The 20,238-nt window shown below is 33.4% G+C and overlaps 1 protein-coding gene across 2 annotated transcripts in view; it reads left to right on the top strand.

Annotated features, from left to right (window-relative positions):
• Positions 1 to 20,238, top strand: part of NBEA (neurobeachin) — a 461,177-nt gene that overhangs the window by 158,630 nt on the left and 282,309 nt on the right. For both annotated transcript variants that reach the window (XM_058860312.1, XM_058860303.1), the window contains exons 26-31: positions 107 to 287; positions 904 to 1,034; positions 2,291 to 2,398; positions 3,997 to 4,165; positions 5,553 to 5,648; positions 17,680 to 18,118. In XM_058860312.1, the coding sequence (XP_058716295.1) occupies positions 107 to 287; positions 904 to 1,034; positions 2,291 to 2,398; positions 3,997 to 4,165; positions 5,553 to 5,648; positions 17,680 to 18,118 (1,124 nt within the window). The remainder of the gene's footprint in view (positions 1 to 106; positions 288 to 903; positions 1,035 to 2,290; positions 2,399 to 3,996; positions 4,166 to 5,552; positions 5,649 to 17,679; positions 18,119 to 20,238) is intronic.

Raw genomic sequence — 20,238 nt, 5'->3', positions numbered from 1 at the left:
CAGTCTTTCTGCCATTAAGCATAACAATTTAGATTTCTATGTGTATGTGCTGTCCTTATATTTCAGTTGTGTTCAAACTGTTTAATTCAATTATCTCCTTTTAAAGACTGAATTGGAAAATATTGAAGTGACACAAGGAATGTCAGCAGAGACAGCAGTAACGTTTCTCAGCCGTCTGATGGCAATGGTTGATGTACTAGTATTTGCCAGCTCTCTAAATTTTAGTGAGATTGAAGCTGAAAAAAACATGTCTTCTGGAGGTCTAATGCGACAGTGCCTAAGGCTTGGTAAGTCAGCAGACAGGATGTATTAAATAGTTACTTACAGATCAATGAGTTGTGATGGATTAAATAGTGACATGTGTAGGAAAGGACCTTGTAGGTAGTGTTTGATGTGATAAAGTAAAAATCCCATTTATTATTGATTTGATACATTTTTAAGGCCGATTCAATTTATTCATAAGAAAGACGTCTGAAAATATTCTTCCTTATGTATTTCAAGTTGTAAAAATACTAAATTTAAATCAGTAAACAGCCAATTTTTTTTCTTAAAGCTGTTTTGCTACCTCCATGTTGCAGTTTTTCTTATCCAAGTCTCCATGGATTTGTAGGACTTTGTTGGCTATGTAAAATAAAAAGAGTGGGATACTTGTGCAGACACTGTAGACTTCAATATATTTTGCAACAGTATGGCCTTTATCATCACTATTTACTGTTATTCATACCACTTATTATGTTACTGATAATTTTACTGCTCCTGGTATAAAATTTGTGAGCTATTCTCAATTCTCAATTTTTAATCAAATTTTCAATTACTGCCTACTAGTAATCAGTACTAATTGATGTTCTAAATATAATTTTGAAAAAATATTCTAATTTGTCTCATTTTCATTTCTTCTTTTAGTTTGTTGTGTGGCTGTGAGGAACTGCTTGGAATGCCGGCAAAGGCAAAGAGAGAGAGTAAACAAGACATCATTAATAGGAGGTAAAACTCAAGATGCTCTTCAGGGTGTAACAGCATCAGCAGCAACCAAGGTAACTGAGCCTTAAGTAACCAACAGCAATGATGAAAAGTCTGAAACACCATTTTTTTTAGATCATAAAATAATTGCAACTGCCTTCTCAAATATCTGGCAAAAGCTTAGGTTTTTCCTTTTAACTGGTTTATGGTAAAAGTATGTGAGGAGGCTTATTTGAAAGATGAAAACCTTGATGCAGGAGTATGACTGGAGCAATTCCAACCAGCTTTTGCACTCTTGCTTGGCCTTCTTGAAAAAACAATCCCTTTACTCACCTCTGTCATTTATACCTGCATAGATTTTTTTATTCCGTCAGGGTACTCTCCAATTCGGATGAAATCCTGCAATTGCATCTCTGTTGGTGGAATATCTGAGTTCCAATGGCTTCAACAGACCTTTGAGTACATATTAGGCATCAGTATTTACTATCTGCTTTTAGAAGTGAATTTTATTGGTAATTCAGTTACCACTGAGTTTTTAGTGTTATTAATTCATTCTTCTATTTTTTATCTTTTTTTAACTTTTTCACAGCTGTAAGACTTTACAGATACAGAAATTAAAATCTGAAATAATTCAGCGGGGCCCATGACTAAAATACAATACATTGCATGCTGTAACGGATCCCTTCTTTTTCTGCTATTATATTTTCATTACTAAATCAGTATTTTTTCATCTCTAAAGACTTTTTCAAACAGTTTTTACAAAATTAGCTCCTTTCACAATATTATTTCATTAAATCTCACAAAGACATTATATTTTTCGATATTGTCGCATTCAATGCAAGGAAAATCACTATAAGACTTTTAGGTGTTCAGGCCTCACATGTAATACATTTTATTTTTTAAAGGAAGCATGCCATTCTGCGTTTTTTAAATAGTAAGTTATTTTATAAGTAGTCTGCAGTAAGTCTCAGCAAAATTAACATTTATTTTTATATTTCTGTTTAGCATTTTCAAACATAATATGCATTTTAGAAATAATTTATTGTTCTGCTATGAAGCAACTGTAATCTGAAACAGACTAGTGAAAATTACTATCTTAACTCTGTCTAGAGATACAGTCATTCCAAACTACTGGAAAGATGTAACAATTTATATCTAAGTAGTATTAAGACAGTAATTCAAAGCATCACTTTATTTCTGTTTTTATCTGAGTATTATGTGGAATACCATCTAAGACTGATGTACTAGCTAAAACATGTCAAATTAAGGTTCTAACAGAAATGCTTTGATATTTTGAGACAACAAAAATTTCACTACTTTTTATTTTTAGACTCCCCTTGAAAATGTCCCTGGAAATCTTTCTCCCATAAAAGACCCTGATAGGCTTCTTCAGGATGTTGATATTAATCGTCTACGAGCAGTTGTTTTTCGTGATGTGGTGAGTAATATGTGCTGTAATTCTTTCTCTTGTAAAATCATCACTTCTATTTTGAAGGAGATTTTGGTTGTACCTAAATTAAAAATATCCTTAATGTGTGGCACTTCATAAATAATCTGCAAGCTATCTGCTTGGAACTTGGTAACTACCAGCCACCTTCTGTACTTAAAAATTATATTGATTAAGCTATTTGAGATTAGTAGTTAACTGTAATAGTTAAGTAGTAGCCTTAATCTTATACTAGCCAATCACAGCCAAGATAAACAATTTATGACTTATGTTGATAAAAATTTGATTACTAAAGGTGTCAACTATTTGTCTAACCGGGGTAGAAAGAAGAATTAGTATGTATGTTACAGAAATGCAGAAAATCGGTTTGTAAACACAATTCTTACTTCTGCTGAACATACTTATGTATGTAAACATACATTAAAATGTTTTTCAGATTTTTCTGCCATGGTTTTTAGCACAAAACTGTACCACAATGTACTTGTTTTTGAATGTAGTATATTAGGAATTATTACTGTATACCTGCAAGTACATATCTTAATTAAATTTAATTAATTTAAATTCTCCAACCTGATTTCAAAGTGGCAATATTCTGTCACCTTTTCTTAACTAATGGAAAAAAGAATAAAAGAAAGCATGTTTCTGGAAGTTCTATGAAATAAATTAATAGGATAATTTCTAGTTATTTTAAGACTTGTACAAACATGTAGCCAGGTTAAATAACACCTAGAAAACATGGAAAACAAGCACTGGATTTGTAATAGAAAGTACATACTTATGGAATAAAGAAAAGATGAAACCACTATAGGAGTAGATAGAAACTAGTTTTCATTTTATCATGTTAAGTTTTGCACTATAATAATAATAAAAGGCGTTTCAGTTGAATTAGAGCAATTTAATCTCAATCAGGATAATATCTAAGCCATAGATGGCAGTTCTCCTTGAACAGTAGATTACATGGGATGAGAAGAAAGGATTATAGCAAAGTTATAGTGGTCCTGGCTTTCACTTAGCTCAGTCTCAGAAACCTAGGATTGCTGCTGACAACTCCTGTGAAAGGGAAATCAGAATATACAAGCCGGAGTTTATTTCTGGAAGAAAAACAGTGGTACATTCTCATTGCTTTTATGTATTACCAGAAGCTGTTATGCCCACTTATGCATCCAGTGTCAGCTAGAGAAACATAACTGCTCTTAGATTTCTCTCTCAGTAATCATACCCTTTACCCCCTTCTGTCAGGGCCTTCACAATCTCCTCCTTGGGGCAGCAGAAGACAGTTGCCCCTGCTGCCAGAAAGCCTTTAAAGCACTCTCAGAGTAGAGTCAGGCCTCTGTTTTGAAAAAAAAGTCCAAGACTCGCGAGATTTGTGTGGTTGCCAAATTACCTCCAAAATTCAGGACTTATAAAGTGCTCTGTGTGTGTACTACTCCACTGAAAATCCACTCAGCCTTCAGCGTTATCCAATTGCTGCTATGCTGGCAGAAGCAGCATTTCAGAAAGGTTTTATCTATTAAGCCTTGTGATGATCTTGTACGAAAATTCTATGAAAATATTCAATATCCTAGATGTGTTCTTTTTCCCTGGCACAGGATGACAGCAAACAAGCTCAATTCCTAGCTTTGGCAGTAGTTTACTTCATCTCTGTCCTGATGGTCTCCAAGTACCGCGACATCCTGGAGCCACAGCGAGAAACGGCGAGGTCTGGGAGCCAGGCAGGTAGAAATATCAGACAAGAAATAAATTCACCAACAAGTACAGGTAAATTTGTTTTCTTCAAATGTTATGTAATTTATTTAATTATTTTTTTTTAGTACCATAATTATTTTACTACGAAGTATTTTTAGTGAGTGGCTTAAGATCCTAATAAGAAATTATATATTACTTTATTTCAGTATAATAATTTGGCATTTTGAAATGCATATTTCAGGTACTCTCTATATTTGCTTATATGGTATTACTAATTTTAATTTGTATAGTTTTTAATGGTTTTATTTTTCTTTAATTTGAAAACAATTTTAAAGAAACAGGGTTCTCGCTGGAGTCAAAGTTGTAAAGTACAAGGTAGTTCACCAAAAATCTTCCTGAATCTGTTACATGTTAGGAAGAACAGATATCTTTATACTAGGAAATTAATAAACAGAGAATACAGCTGCTTGTCTGTGTGAGCTCCTTTTGTTTGAGGGAGGAGGTTTGTAAAAGACGTAGTAGTGGAGGACTGAGTACTTTCTTGGGGTCCTGCTGTATTGGTGCCTGCATTTAAAAGCCTATAGTAACAATAGAATAAAAAAAAAAACATTGCTATTGCCCTCTTTGACTGAACTGGTTGTGATTTGTTTTAGTAGTAGTGGTTTTACTGGCATGTGTTCTTCAGCCCGAAAGGAGGGAGTCTGTAAGGTGTCAGAACCTGTTAGAAATGAGGGATGCAAAACTCATACCACTTTGTTTCAAAAAGTTTGCACTCAGTCCAGTATTTTATTTTTTCAAGACTGATTGGATTGATAATAACTGTACCTTCTGTGTTATGAGAGTTGAAAACAGGAGCTTCATTTGTCCACAGATTTTTTTGGTGTGTGTTTTTGTTCTTGTATTGATCTTTAATTGCTTTCTTCTTTTATGGAGTTGCTAATTTTCATTCTTCATAGAATTTTTCTTCCAATTTGTGTCATATTCACATTTAGTCATTATGATTCATCATGATGCTTTAATTTGCTAAGTTTACGTAATTTTCTGAGGTCAATGTGCTTGTAGGCTTCCCATTTTAAAACCACATGAACATAGTCAGTTAAGAGAAATCATAATTCTTTTTGCCTTCCTGATTTAATGTTATGGTTCTGAACTAAGAAACTGCTGCTTTCATCCATGATTGTCTTGCCTATTTGCTTGTATATATCTATCTATCTATCTATCTGTGTCTTTTTTTCCCTATAAATGTTGCTCTTGAAGTGCCCAAATAATAGGTATGCTGCTTCCTATCTCTTGATACAGAATTTATTTTTTTTCTTTTAGAAATGCCTTTTTTTGTGTTGTTGGTAATACCATATTTGCATGTTTCAATGAGATAGGATATCTGTCATGGATCCACAGTGGACCAGGCCACACATGAATACTAGCTGGCTCACATTTGATTCCATGATTTTCTCCACAGTTGTGGTCATACCATCTATCCCTCACCCAAGTTTGAACCATGGATTCCTTGCCAAGTTAATTCCTGAGCAGAGCTTTGCCCACTCATTTTACAAAGGTAATATTAACATCATCTCCTAACCTGTTTGGGTGTTCTTATTTAATGTAATGCACTTCAAGAACTAAATGTGATGTTACTGTTGATAAATAAGTATACGCCTCAGGTTACATGGAGATCAGACCTGATGATACCTTTAAGACTTCAACTTCCTGCCTGCATTTTTCTAGAAAATCTCTTCCCATTTTTACAACAACTTATTATATTTAATTATTATAAAATAAAAGGAAACAAACAAACAAAAAAAAAGCAACAAACAGTCAGGAGAAAGGAAAGGATATAGGAAAATTTAAATGCTTTTGGTTTGTGGTTATTCTGCTACAATTAGGTCCATAAAAATAAAAAAAATAAAAATAAAATCAGTCCTGTTTTGAAAATATTGCATACCACATAAAGTATAAAACAGTTTTGTAGCATTCCCTTTCCCTGTATCTTTTCCTGTTCTTTTGCCTTCTTTTCTCGCTTTTTTCCTCGCCTTCCTGATGGTATGTAAACCTCTGATATTGTATGTGAATTATTTTATGCTTGTTAGTTAATGTTCTGTGCTGTGTTTCTCTTGAAAGAAACCAATTTTTCTACCAAAGCAACTATTATATGTTTTGGGCCTGATTTGTTTTGTTTTGTTTGTTTGTCTGTTTTAATAGATTCTCTCTCAGGTAGGAACATGGAGGTTTTTTGTCATTTCTTGAAAAAGAGAGGGTTACCTGAAAGTAAAATTAGACAAGCTTGCATGTACATTTCCACAATTTGCATGCACTTTGCTGTAAACACAGAATGTAAAAGAATTTTCAAAATATAATCTGATGAAAATGTCCTTGGTATCATTTTGTAAAATCTCACTGGGTAGAAAGACCAATTTATAAAAAGCATAAGTGATTTAGAATGCATCCAATTTGTAAAGAAAAGAATAGCTAATATCCAACTTCAGTAATCAGGTGACTTAGGCTTGTCATATGCTGTTCTGGGAGTATTATGTTAAGATACTTTTTACATCAACTTAAACTATCACTATGTTAATCTGGCATTTCTTTAGCTTTGATGTGTGCATGTCTATATATTATAAATTGCTTTGGTTTCTAACAGTGTGTAAGCTTGGGTTTGTGGCTTTGATTCATAAGATTATTGTCTGCCATATAAAGAAGAAGATATTTTTTATTACTCAATATTATATTAATATATGATTTTATTAGCTATTGTGCTTGTTTTACCTTGAGTTCAAGTAAAATAGTTTTGGTTTTGAAATAGTTCAATAGAGCTACATTAAAAGTTTGAGCAGGTTAGGAAAAAAAAGTGTTTTGGCTTAAAATATAAATTATTCTGTAAAGGAAATTTTATCTGCGGTTAGTTATTTTATTTGTTGATATCATCAGATCCTTAAGGGTTTTTATTCTGTAGGTCTCACTGTCATACTCTTTACAGCTTCACCCATTGGAGGAAAAATAATTCCACTTTTTATATTGTGAACACAGTTCTTCAGTGCTGAACATAAGCAAAAAATTAAATGAAAAAATTTGCAAATGCTGTCGGGAAAGTCAAAACATATTTTGTCATTTCAAGAGAATCTTTCATTCTAGTGGATAAGCCAATTGGTTTCTTTTTAGTGACGTGACTTGCTTTCAGATGTTGGCAGAAAATGTAATTTTTGAATATTATTTTACATTTTAAGGTATTTTTACTTAATACAGAGCAGTTTAGTGTATTGTTAAAATTAACAAAACATTTTTAAAGCAAAATCCTACTTATTAAAAAATTGACAGAAATTAATTGTTAACTGGTCCATATGGCACTAGTTGGATATAAAAAATTCTTTGCTTTTTTATCAAGCAAATTATATCACAATTGTTAGAACTGTACAGGAAAAGATCTCTATGAATTCAGGAAGAGGGATTGACTCCTTAAAAGGAAACCATTTCTCCATTTTTAGTAGAATCTAAGTATCTGACCAGGAAGAAACTTACCAGGGAAATGGTAAGATAGAATTAGGTATATTACCAGTATTTAAGATAATGATTTTGTTCTTAGTGACGCTTTTTTTCTTTTTTTTTTCTTCCCTTTCTTTTACATGGGGCAATATCTTTAGTTAAAATCTATTTAGTGTGAGGCCCTACTTGTCTCAGTTGCATTGCAGTATGTGATCAGCAAATGCTTCCCAAAAGTAACGGCAGCTGGTGTCAAGTGTGGATTATAAGAATTTTAACATAATTTTATTTTATTTGAAACTTTTCCATTATCATCATAAAAAATATTAAACTTTGCCTTCTTTATTGGTATTACTGTATATGAATAAAAGTATTGAAATAAAAGACCTTAAAATATATTTTGCAGAGAAATATATTCTACCCTTACATACATATGTTTGTAGATGGCAAAATTATGTTTCTTTTATTATTATTCAGATGTTGCTCATAAACTAGGTGTTATGGTGCTTGAAGAAAAAACTTCACACCCAGGAAGGAAAAACTATTATGGTAGTGTCCATGACTACCATTTAACAATAAAAATATTTATTTCTTTATAATATTCTATACCTCTGCATTTATTTTTCCTTCTAACCTGATCCATGAGGAGACAAAAATATATCTGTATCTGTAGATTTATTCTTATCATAAGTTTGTTGAAATTGCTTGTGTTTCTCCTGTTTGTTTCCAGTAACTTTAAAGGAACTCCAGTACTTCTAAATTAGTCAGGGTGTACTCAGACAAAGCAGATCTTGCAAAATTAAGAGAAAGTTCTCTGTCTTCAATTTAGGTCATATATAGCATTACCCTTTAAGTAATTCATTATCAGACTCTCAAGGGAAATGGCAGATCACAACTTTTCTCTGTCATCTGAAGGTTGTCTGAGAAACATAGTCCTACAAAAGTAAATGCTGCAGACTCGCTTCTTCCTGTTCATAATACTAAAGAATTGCTTAAATTAAAAATTAATTAATCAAATAAGCAAAATAGGGAGATTTAGTAAAGATGAGAATAGCATTAAAAATTATTGACCAAAATCTCTGTATGGGATTTTCAGGGTTTTGTCTCAAAATCTTCAGTCATTCATGCAAGAATTCTACTTCCTGGAAAATATTAGTAGTGAATCACTATTTGAGCTAGTCATCTTCATCTCCCTTAAAAGTAGGTGAAGAGAGGTTAGGGCATGTTTAGGGTACAGTTCATCTGACCTGCTTTGAGATTTACTGGTCACTAGAAATGCCTATCTTTCTTCGTTCACTGTAGCTGTCATTGTAGACCTCTGCCTTGGTCAGATCAATCCTGACTCCTGCGACATGGCTTAACCCAACTCCAGACACAAACACTGGATTATGACAAAAGCTGTAATCAAATTCTTTGATGACAGGTACTTAATCCAATCATGATATTATGTGTCTTAGTAATATCCCTGTCCATATCAATAATTGTTTACATATATGTTCATAGATAAAACTGTGTTAGTCAAGACATCATTACTGGTTAGCAAGACCTACCCTTGTGAACTTAGCATAAAGAGCCAAAATTTTCATTTCTAAAATGGGAGCAATTGGAAAAGCTTAGAAAATACTGGCTTGTTCTCTGATGATTTCTCTGCTTAGATAAGGATATTTTCCCAAAATTGGTATGAAAAAATCTGTGTTATGTCTGGAACATGTGAACTAGAGACAGAAAAACTGAGAGCAGCCCTTTCTTTTATGAGGCAGGGGATAATCAGTACATACTTTGAGAGAGAAATACCTTTTCATCAGAATAAGAGGAGAGATAGAGGAACATGGTATCTTCTATTAATAAAAGCTAATCAGCCTTACCATGTAAAACCAAGTAATTTCTTCAAATTACAGCTACCAATTTCAAGTAGATTTAGCTATAGTGGTCAGGATCACTTGAAATGAGTTTTTTCGCTTCTGGTTGTTATTGAAGCCGTCCTTGCTTACCTTGAAGGTTTAGTGGGCTATCCCTTTCAACAGCGTTTCCACATCTCCAACAGTAGAAAAGTGTGAATCTTTTTTTTTCCTTTTTACACTTCAGCTGACATCCTGTTAATAACTGAGAACACAATGTTAACCAAGTAATGAATAGATATTTTCAGTTGAAAATTGATGTTTCTATTTGCATTATTCAGGAGTTTTTCAGAAATGAAAGTGTGGCAATGGTGCAGTTCAGCTTATAACGTATTGTGTGAAGCAAATCAATATGTAGGGTATCAGAAACTTCTACCAAAAATTGATTGGCTTTTCCACTCTCTTGTTATCATTGCCTGTTTTTTTCCCAAAGCACTGTAAAACAAAAGATTTCTTAAAGGTATGTGGTGCGGATAGACTGGAAGATATTGATTTATTTTTCTTGACAGAATGAACTATATTAAAATGTTGCGGAAACAGCTTTCTCTTTGAAGACAAAAAAAATATCCAGTTTTTCCAGTCTCCTAGGTATATAGTACTCTGGGAATTACATTTCTACACTGTTGTTTGTATTTCTAATGTAGTAGCATGGAGATTTCCAGGCTATTTTTAAACTATTTTGCATAAGGGTAACAGCCTCTGTATGCAAAGTGGACTAAAGGACTAATTTCCATTGTCTATGAAAATATTCTTTGCCTCAGGAAGTCCTGACAAAACTCATGTCTCCATCCTCCTCAAAATCCAGTTGTATACATATTTCCAAGAAAGGACCATGCTATGAGGAACCTGGGTGATAATCATGATTATCATAAAATTCCAATTCTACTGAGTTTCTGCCTCCTGCTCAAAATAATCATACTGCTCTTCTGATGAAACATATGTTTCTCATTCCAACTACATCCGAAAAGACAGGCATTTGAAGATCATGAGTTAGTAATGAATACATCTTAATCTATTATTTATTGCCCTTTACCCACTATTTAAGGCATCATAGTAGATGTTTGCACATATATTTCATTATTAATGGATCAGTCATTATTTATGCATGAAGCAGTTGTAATAGGGATTTTTGTAAGTTACATCAGTATTTATTTTCATTTATTTGTACAAATTACAAATGTTTTAAAAGTGTTTCAAAAACTTTTATTTTTTAAAAAGTAGTGCTTAAACCAAAATGTTTTAATATGAGTTTCATTGTCTATATGGAACTATACTCTGTGCTCCACTGCTAACTTTTGTTGCTGGATGCTGTAACCTATGTGGGAGATTTAAATTTCTTTTCTAAGAAATGTTTAATTACAAAACCACCATCTTTCTCCGCATGCATCAGAAATACAGATATTATCATAAGTACCTCTAAAGTAATTTATTTTTAAAATTTTGTAGGTTTGAGTTTACACAGTACAAAATAAATGAATAAAAATATAAACTGAAAAAAATAGGGAAATTCACCTAGGAAAAAAAAACATATTATGATATTTTTCCTAATTTCTCTTTACGTTTTGTTTCAAAATGTAAGTACCTGGTTTACTCTAAGGCTAATATTTCTTTAATATGACTTCTCATTTTCTTATTTTTATTGTATCTTTTTGGTATCTTTTAGTTAATATCTTGGTAATGCTTTGGTTTAAGACTGCTGACATTTTGTTTGGCAGCCAGGTAATCAATCAGACTGATGTCTTATCCATCCAACATTGAGTGAAAGACCTTTGATTGGTGACGAGGAATTAAGACATTGATTAAAGACATTGCCAAAACAGATCAAGAGGTTGTGTCTGTCATATACAGCTCTTTCACTGTCCTTTATATGGTCAAGGTAGAAAGAACTGTCCTGTGTGCCCACCTTAGTGACTGCAGGGAAAGAAACAAATTATAAGACTTTCGAGGAATTTGAGCACATAGAAAATATTTCCAGTGAACAAAAAGAGATGTGCACTGACACATGTCCAGCTGTGAACAGGGGCTGATGATAACTGTCCTCTTCAATCACTTCCCAATCTTGATTTTCCCACCCTAAGTCTCTCCTGCTCTATTCCTCTCCCATTTCATTGCCTCTCTGCTTTTCTTGGTTGACCGCTATATCCCTTCTCCTCAAAAATCCACTGCGGCTAACAGGAAAATTCCCAACCTTCTGTCTTAAATCTCCTGTACCAAGATCTGTGCCCTTCCAATTGCCAACCCACCCTAGAGTACTTCCTATCTGACCTTCTTCGGTCCCCTCATTTTCAGCTGTGTTCCTTTGCCCTCAGCCACACATACCAGAGCCCTGAGGTATCGTACCTGTGGTTTTCCTCTTCCCAGCCAGAGGCTGCCATGGCACGTGCTCTAGTTCCGCCTCTTTGTGTGCACATGTAACAGCAAGTTGGCATGCTGTTAGACAGCTGAATCTGCACTGTTGAATCGCTGTCCTTATGAAAGGAAAGGGACAGTGTTTGGTCTTGCAAGCATTTCAGAAACCTGGATAAAGATGTTGGCTAAATAACAGATGCAGGCTAAATGCGGGCTGCATTTATCAAATGTTTTTGTAGAGAAAAGACTGATAGTGAAAGAATGGAAAATTGTAATGCTAAGCAAGGCTCTTTTCCCTCACATTTTCATAATACAATTTACAAAGAACTTGTTTAAAAGTATTTTAGAACAGCAAATTAGTTCTGCTGTCAGCGTTGTTCATGTTGCGTTGCCTCAGAAATAACAGAACCCCATGAAGTCTGTTAGTGGGACATGACCAAATTTGCCTACTAATGCATAGTTACATGAAGATTAATACCAGCCAAGCTGCCAAAATTAGTAGATTCTACAGGGTTGGGCCATGATCAGAATCACTATAAGGGGAAATTTTACTCTGGTCTGCTTATAACTTTCACAGAGAAATAAAAATGCCACCAGAAAAGAAGGTCCTGAGTAGCAGATAGAGAGCAGATTGGAATTCTAATGCTTCTTTTAGGGGGATTCTCCTCACTGTTGTGCCTCAACCTCCAGGGGCATTTCTACTGCAAGTCAGTTCTTGCTTACTTCTCTCAATGTACTTTTAAATCAGGCCCTTATTTCTCTTTGTTCTGTTCCCGTATTTAGTTTCTCATCTCAATTCAATTGTGCTGCTTCTTACACATGAAAATTAGTAGACTGATGTTGCAGGGAAGAATTTTTCCACTGTCTTTATGGCCTACAGTTTAGGAATTGATTAGTTGACTCTTCCACCTATGGAGGAAGCTGTAAGATCACTGCCTACTTGGAATGAAAGCAAATTCAGCTTTTAGGCACTGTTTCTAGAAGTTTGTAGAAGACTAAAAAGGGTTTATAAAAGGCAACTATTAAGGTTATCACCAGTGCTTTAAGACAGCTATGCAGAAAATAACTCATAAATTTTTCAGAGCAAATGCAGACAAAGGTGGCAGCAAGTCTTGTATGAAGATTGCCTGAACCCTTCCACTGCCAAATGTTTCTCTATTGTTTACAGCAGAAATCTGACCATTATTTGGGATAGTACTACTTCCCAATATTTTTTTCAGCCATATTGTAAGCAATTAAAAGAAATTACTTTCATTCATCTTACTTTTGAATATTTCAGCAGATTTTTATCTAGTAGGTAGGTTTAACAATACTAAAAAGACAAGAAGATCACAGGAATATACACTTAATTTTTCCATCTTTTAAAAGTAAATAAATATTAAAATTGTGATTTGTGTAATCATTTTTTATAATGGCAAAATTGTGTGTATTTACCTTACATATGGAACGGCTCATTATTAGGTCAATAAACAGGGGGAGTGCGGGTTGTATATTTTAGCCATATGGAAGCAGTGCAAGACCTTTTTAGGTAACTCAGTAGGTTAAAACAATTACAATGCACTTCATAAATCACAAGCAAACAAGATATTTTAGGGAAGGAGCGTGACGGATGAGGTCACCAGATATACAATATGTCATTTAGTTAACTTGAGCCCATATTTTTCCCATAATGTAGTAGATGAACTCATTAGTTAGAATGAAAAACAGTAAGAAGGAGGCATCTGGCTTCCAACTGCCTGTTTCTGACAGGGTTAAGATCACTAGATCTAGTAATGATTCTGCTTTGTCTATTGACATGGCCTTGTGCTGTAGAAAACTGATGAGGTTTGCTGCAAATTTAGTGTCTTACTGTCACAGTGTTAGAACGTGGACAGATGCAATCAGTTGTGGCTTTGTTTCTGTTCAAGTTTACCATTTTACTAAGTTTATTTAAGTATTTAGGATTTTTATAAAAGAATAGACGCTTCTGGTTTAATATTTTTCTGAATCACTTCATGAAGTAGTATTTATTTCTGTATTTGCAAGGCAACAGAAATTCTAGGATGTGGTGTAAAAGAATACAGAACAGAACTTATGGATATGTAGTTTTATAAATAAAACTGGTCAGGTTTTGTGCCCTATGCTAATAACAATAATAGTAATAATAATGTTGATCCAGAAGGTCTTATAATACATCTTTACGGCCATATTTATGTGGATTTCACATATCCTAATTTGCTAGGATTCTTATCTGAAAGGCATTTAAGAAGTCTTATCAGTTTTGAATTTATTTTTTCTGAAGACACAAAAATAAATTAAACGTTTTAAACCGTTACTCATTTAGCTTGTTTGATGTTTTAAAAATGAGAGTTAATGCACTAGTACACTTAGTAGTTTTTAGGTATTGTTATTCTTTGTGATGAATCAGACTGAGCTGAATTGGCTTTGTGCAGCATATTTGTATTAAGTATTGGAGATGCAGTAAGAAAAGTAAAGATACAAATCTGATTTTTGTGGAAATGAAGTATCCATACAATTTCCTGAATATAGAACAACTCCCTTTGGTATTTTTGCCCTAAATCCTTTCAATTAGCGTTATGTATGTAGCTTTATAGTATGTCATATTGAAATGTTATGTCCACAAATATATAATTTTACTTCCATTTTTAGGGTCAAATGATGTAGGCCTCCCAGCATCCAGCATTTTATTTTCGTTTGGGAACAAAGGTTTGCAAGTCACCTGCTGAGTAAATAAGTATAGTTCTATTTATAGCATCTCAAAATTAGTTCTATTTTTTTTAACTTGGTATGCTGATTGGAAAACTTCTCCATAATCTCAGTTATGTATCAATGACTGTCACTTTACAAACTAAAAATTATTTGTGGTGATTTTGCAGTGTTTTTCTCATGCCAACCCTGCCTTTCTTTTTTTTTTTTTTTTAGTTTTCATCTACAGCTTGTTATGGGTGTTGTATAACTTCTCGGTATTAGTTTGGCCAGACTATGTCAGCCAAGCTCATTTCTGCAACAGTAGATCGCTGTGAATCTCCATAGTGGCACTTGGAGATTTCTCAAATATAAATGTGTACACAGTATTCCATAATGAATCCTTCCAGAGTGTTCTCTAATGCTGTTAATGCTTAGCTGTCACAGGAACTATTTATTCCAAAAAGTTTGGAGCCACATTTGCCTTTTCTGTGAGAGTATTGTATTGGTAGCTAAATAGTTACCAAGTAATTGATGTATCCAAGTTCTCCTCTTCAGACATTTACAGAAGATTAATTCCATTTATAATGGGAAGCTCTGTGATCTTCTCTAGATACAAAGCTTTCCATTATTAAATGTAATTTTCAATTCTGCCATAATACCTTCTTATCACTGTGCTTCTGTGACCATCAGTTGTACTTCATAATTTTGTCATCAGCAAATTTCACCACAATGTTTTTTATCTGAAACCTATTAAAAATTTGAACAAAATAGCTCCCATGGTAGTTTCTCTCAGTCTGATGAGTTTTTTTTCTTTTTTCTTGAAACTAACTGACGGCTCCTTCTTATCCAGTTTCTTTTCCCACATTCTAATAATTTCCAGGGTCTCATGACTAAATTACAATATGTTGTGACAACCCCAGCTTTACTGAATTTACTATATTGACCCTTACTTTCTCTGAAGTATAGGCATTTAAAAAGCTCTTTTAAGAAAATAATTTTTTAATCTCATTGCATTCCATTACTATTCTTTACTCCAAAAAAATCCTGAAATCTTGCTTTCTGTTGAAGGTTTGCAGTTGTCCAGCTGATTTTTTTCCTATCTCTTAAAAAGAGAAACCTTGTATGGTTTTCTCTAGTGATGTGTTACTATCTCCAGTCATCTGTTTGGAAAAAGTGCCAAAAGTTTGGCTACTAGACCAGTAATATCATGCATAGTAATATCATGGATGTTTCTTTCAAAATTGGCTTGGAGTCAGTTCATTACAACAGATTTTAAAATCTTTCTTCTGGTTTACTCAAGGTAGTTGACTTTCCACAACTGTATTTCTATCAGGTTTTCTGTCTTTAGTTTTCTGTTCAGCACTGTTTGCCTTAATGAAAATTGAGGTTGGGTGTGACCTAGTTTCACCATGTAGTGGACCATCGTCTTTTTTCAGTGCCCCCTTTTCATTTGCATAATAATGGAGCCTTATGCCATTTTATTCACCATACATTTCATGGGCAACAACCTGCTTTACTGGCTGTCCCAGTATAATCTTCCTTCAGTTGAGAGGTGTTGTCTTTGTATGGATGGAGTTTAAAGAGACAAGCAGAAAATTCATTAGGATCATTCTGTGGATCAGATGTCTTTCTGTGCCAAATATAGGCAGTACTAAGTAGATACGGATCTTTTTGCTTCCTGACCTGGCGGATGCTAAATGCATTTGATGCAGTTCATAAATTCAGTTTCTACTTCCTGCTTCACAAAGAAGACCTCATATCTATTTGATAAGATGTGTTTAAGGCACTTAAGAGAAAAAGGAGGAGGAAGTGGCTTCAGCGTTTATGGCTGTTAAAAGAAGAAAACAATGCTCCTTTATAATGATTCTCCTTCAACTTTTTAAAAGCCTCTTCTGTTCTTTCTTAATACTTGTAAATATGCAGAGGTTTACATGACCATTAGTTCAAACACATAAATAATCTCTTACAGATTTTTTTTTATGTGCAGATGCATGTACCCCCACTTATGCCCACATGCTAAATATGTATTTTTTACCTGACTGTACCAAAAATCAATAGTGAGTTATGAGATTGTTATTAAAGTTACATTTCTGAAGTACATTTTTTTGGTAACAGAGCTTCATTCAAATACATTATAAAATATTTCCTATAATATCTAAACCACTATATCAGAGCAAATAAAAAAAGTGTTCTTATTTCATACACAGGACAGCTAAATTTTATAATCAAGACAAGTAATTAATGAAAATAATGTAGTTTTAAAATAAACTTTAAAAGCATTTTGTCAAAAAAAATACCCAGTTTGTTTTTCTCTAACCAAAATTATGAATGTATAAATTACTCACAACTCTCGACTTTTGTCTAAGCATAGCGAATTATTCTTATTTAATAAAGATTTTCAATCTGTTTCACTGAAGTAATTAATAGAAGTATGGTCTTCTCGGTTACAAGATGTTGTAGAATCCTCTTCAATCTGGAAATGTTCCAAACTCAGCAGATTTCACTTGCCTATCTCTATGAAGCTATAGTTATTTTGTTCATTAATTTGTTCCTGAATTACAGAATTTTACCTTTTGTGGGAAAAGAAGAGGTATCTAAAAAATCAATAATAACACTTTTTTTTTCATGTATAAATTAATCTGTATTCAGTGCAATGATATGTGTGTAGAAATGTGTGTAATACACATTTTAAACAAAACACGAAGCAAACAAATGGTCTAGCAGTTTTCTTTTGAATTGAAGCTTAATATTTGATGACACCAATACAAAAGAATAAATTTTACAGTAAACTGAAAGCATAAATGATTGCAATTTTGCCTTCTAGTAGGCTTAAGGGTCAAACAATTCTTCAGTTGATAGGTTATAATTTTTAATGTTTTTTTTTTTTTTCTGGCAGTATTTTGCTGTTTGATTACTATGTGAGTAGTGGGCTGTAGTTTCTAAATGTCACTGAGTTTGTATAATGTGATTTTGGGCTCCCTCTTCCAAGCCTGTCTACATGCCAAACAGCTGTTGAAGGGAAAATGTTTTCTATGTAGAACGGGTTTTTAGGGTACATGGTAAAATACCATGATATGTGGTCTTTCTAACACATTTCTGTCATATAAAACCTTCTGATCATATTTTTAGTGGAAAATACCAAACTAAATTTTGTTCATAATCTCTATTTTGCTGCAGAGACACCAACTGTATTTCCAGAAAATATCAAAGATAAAGAAACACCAACACCGGTTGAAGATATTCAGCTGGAAAGTTCTATTCCTCATACAGATTCTGGAATTGGAGATGAACAGATGCCCAGTATTTTGAATGGGACAGACTTAGAGACCAGCACAGGTCCTGATGCTATGAGTGAGCTGTTGTCTACTTTGTCTTCAGAAGTGAAGAAATCTCAGGAGAGCTTAACAGAAAGCCCCAGTGAAATTCTGAAACCTGCATCTTCAATATCCAGTATCAGCCAAAGTAAAGGAATCAATGTCAAGGAAATACTGAAAAGTCTTGTGGCAGCCCCTGTTGAAATTGCAGAGTGTGGCCCGGATCCAATCCCTTACCCAGATCCTGCACTGAAGAGAGAAGCTCAGGCTATTCTTCCCATGCAGTTTCACTCATTTGACAGGTATATAGTTGGACTCCTTATTTTATATTGATGTAATTCAGAAGTTTGAAGGGCTTTTATTTCTTCAGGAAGGTTATTCTGCTTTTGGTTTGTATTAAAGAATGTTAAAAACAACTACACTGTGTCTCCCTTTGTGCATTACCAACAGATCATGTAGTATAGACAAAAGTAATTCACCTTGTCTTTCTCTGTTAGGGAATAAAACTCTATGAAGTACTTGGAAAACAAGCCTGTTGCAAAGAAATATATGTGCAATAAAATCTTTTTATTCTTTAAAACAGCATTTTAGTGAGAAGGAGGAGGGGTAATATCTGCTGATATAGAACAGATTGTGCAGAAATTCAGTTGAGTATTCTTTCAAAGGCTTAAATCTAAATTGGATCCATCACTGAACTGTTTTCTGGTACTGAAATGCTTTGACCATGGCAAATTGTTTTCTTGGTCATGGTAGAAACCAGTTTCCTTTTAGGTCTTTAAAAAACAGAAGTTGTTAAAGCTCAGAAGTTAGAGCTTAAAACTAAACTCATGAACATTTCTATGAAGAGTCTTTTGTTTTGTTTCTTGGGCTGTATCTTCCTAGTTTCTAATTAATATACTTGCCTTTAAAAGTCCAGTCCCTCTCAGTTATCCTGAGCATAGAAATTGTGATGTTGTGCAATTCTCAGCATCCTTCCAGAAGGTTAGTCCCATCCACTGAGAGTTTAGACCTAAGTCTTGTGAGTGTATTTTCCATCCTTTCAGTTTCTTCATAAAAATGTTTTTAAAATGTTAAAAATAGAATCAAGACTTGAAGATAATTTAAGACATGTCTTGAAAACCTAATATATTAGTTTATCAGGCAGTTACAGGAGATAAAATACAGAAGGAAATAAATAAGGCAGAAAAGAGTTATATTGTGATTTATTTGGAAAAAAAATCTGTATTTACAGCACAGCCTAATGTCTTGTATGTAAGTACTAAGGCTGCTTTTCTGAAATAATTCAATTAACAATCAGATAGTATCTGTTGTAAGAAAGATTATTTTATCAAGATAGGAAAAGTGAAATATACTTTAGAAGCTGTTAATATATCCCTTTTTAATAGTATTTTTAGGTCTTTTCTAGAGAAAGCTTATTTAAAGAGCTTTTTTACTAAGATGATTTTTTTTTTTAGTTCATCAATCTGCATATTTTCATTTTAGATTGATTTCAATAAGAAGTGAAAAATATTTTTTTTCTATCTATACAGTTAGGAACTTTTCCTTATCCTCTATGACAAACCACCATATTCCAAAACGCATTCTTGTACATTAAGCAGTATAAAACATCATGCTACATGTAGAAATAATCAATTTAACTGTGATCACCAAAAAAAGGTTACTTTATCTTAAATTTCTACCTGGGTTAATAAGAAAAATATTTCACTAGAGAGCTCTGGTTGATTCACAAAATGCCAGTCACCTAAATTAAAAGGAGCACATCACCTCATGAGATGTCTTTGTCACTGTTAGAGGGAACTTGACATCAAGGTGATTGAAGACATGGATTTTACTCTGCACTTCTAAATTATAGCTCCATAAGAAAGCATTAAGAACTCTAAGGGCCTGCACTTGGTTGGCCATAACCTTTATTTAATATGAGCACCTCCATTTAGTTGTTCTTGCAACAATGTGACTGCTTGTACCTTTTGAACATCATTTGTAGTAGTAGTAGTAGATAATATAGAATTATGAAATTATTTAAGAGGTGCCTCATGTCTAGGGCTTATAAGTTTTGATAGATATTTCATACTTAATAAGTTTAGCAGCTAATGAGTTTAGTGGTTTGCTTTTTCCCTGACCTGTTACTCTGCTGATCAATTTTCATTATTTCCTGTACAAATTGCACCACTCTGTTTGTATCTTGGTAGCCTACATTGTATATGTCAGCCTTTGAAATTGTTCACTTCTTCAGGAAAAAAAAAAAAAGCGTTAATGGGTGTTAATTGTCTAATTTTTAGACAAAATAATTCACATAATTAAAATTTACATAATTTTTGGTGGGTTTTTTTTTTTTTCCTCTTAAATAAATGATCCTGCTGTCTGATTTTGGTTAATGAGGTAGATGATGATTTTTAGTATAACCAACAGCTATGAAGGGAAA

This window comes from Poecile atricapillus, chromosome 1, assembly GCF_030490865.1.
Source record: "Poecile atricapillus isolate bPoeAtr1 chromosome 1, bPoeAtr1.hap1, whole genome shotgun sequence".
Classification (NCBI taxonomy): Eukaryota; Metazoa; Chordata; class Aves; order Passeriformes; family Paridae; genus Poecile; species Poecile atricapillus.
This window is presented reverse-complemented; position numbering and strand designations above follow the sequence as displayed.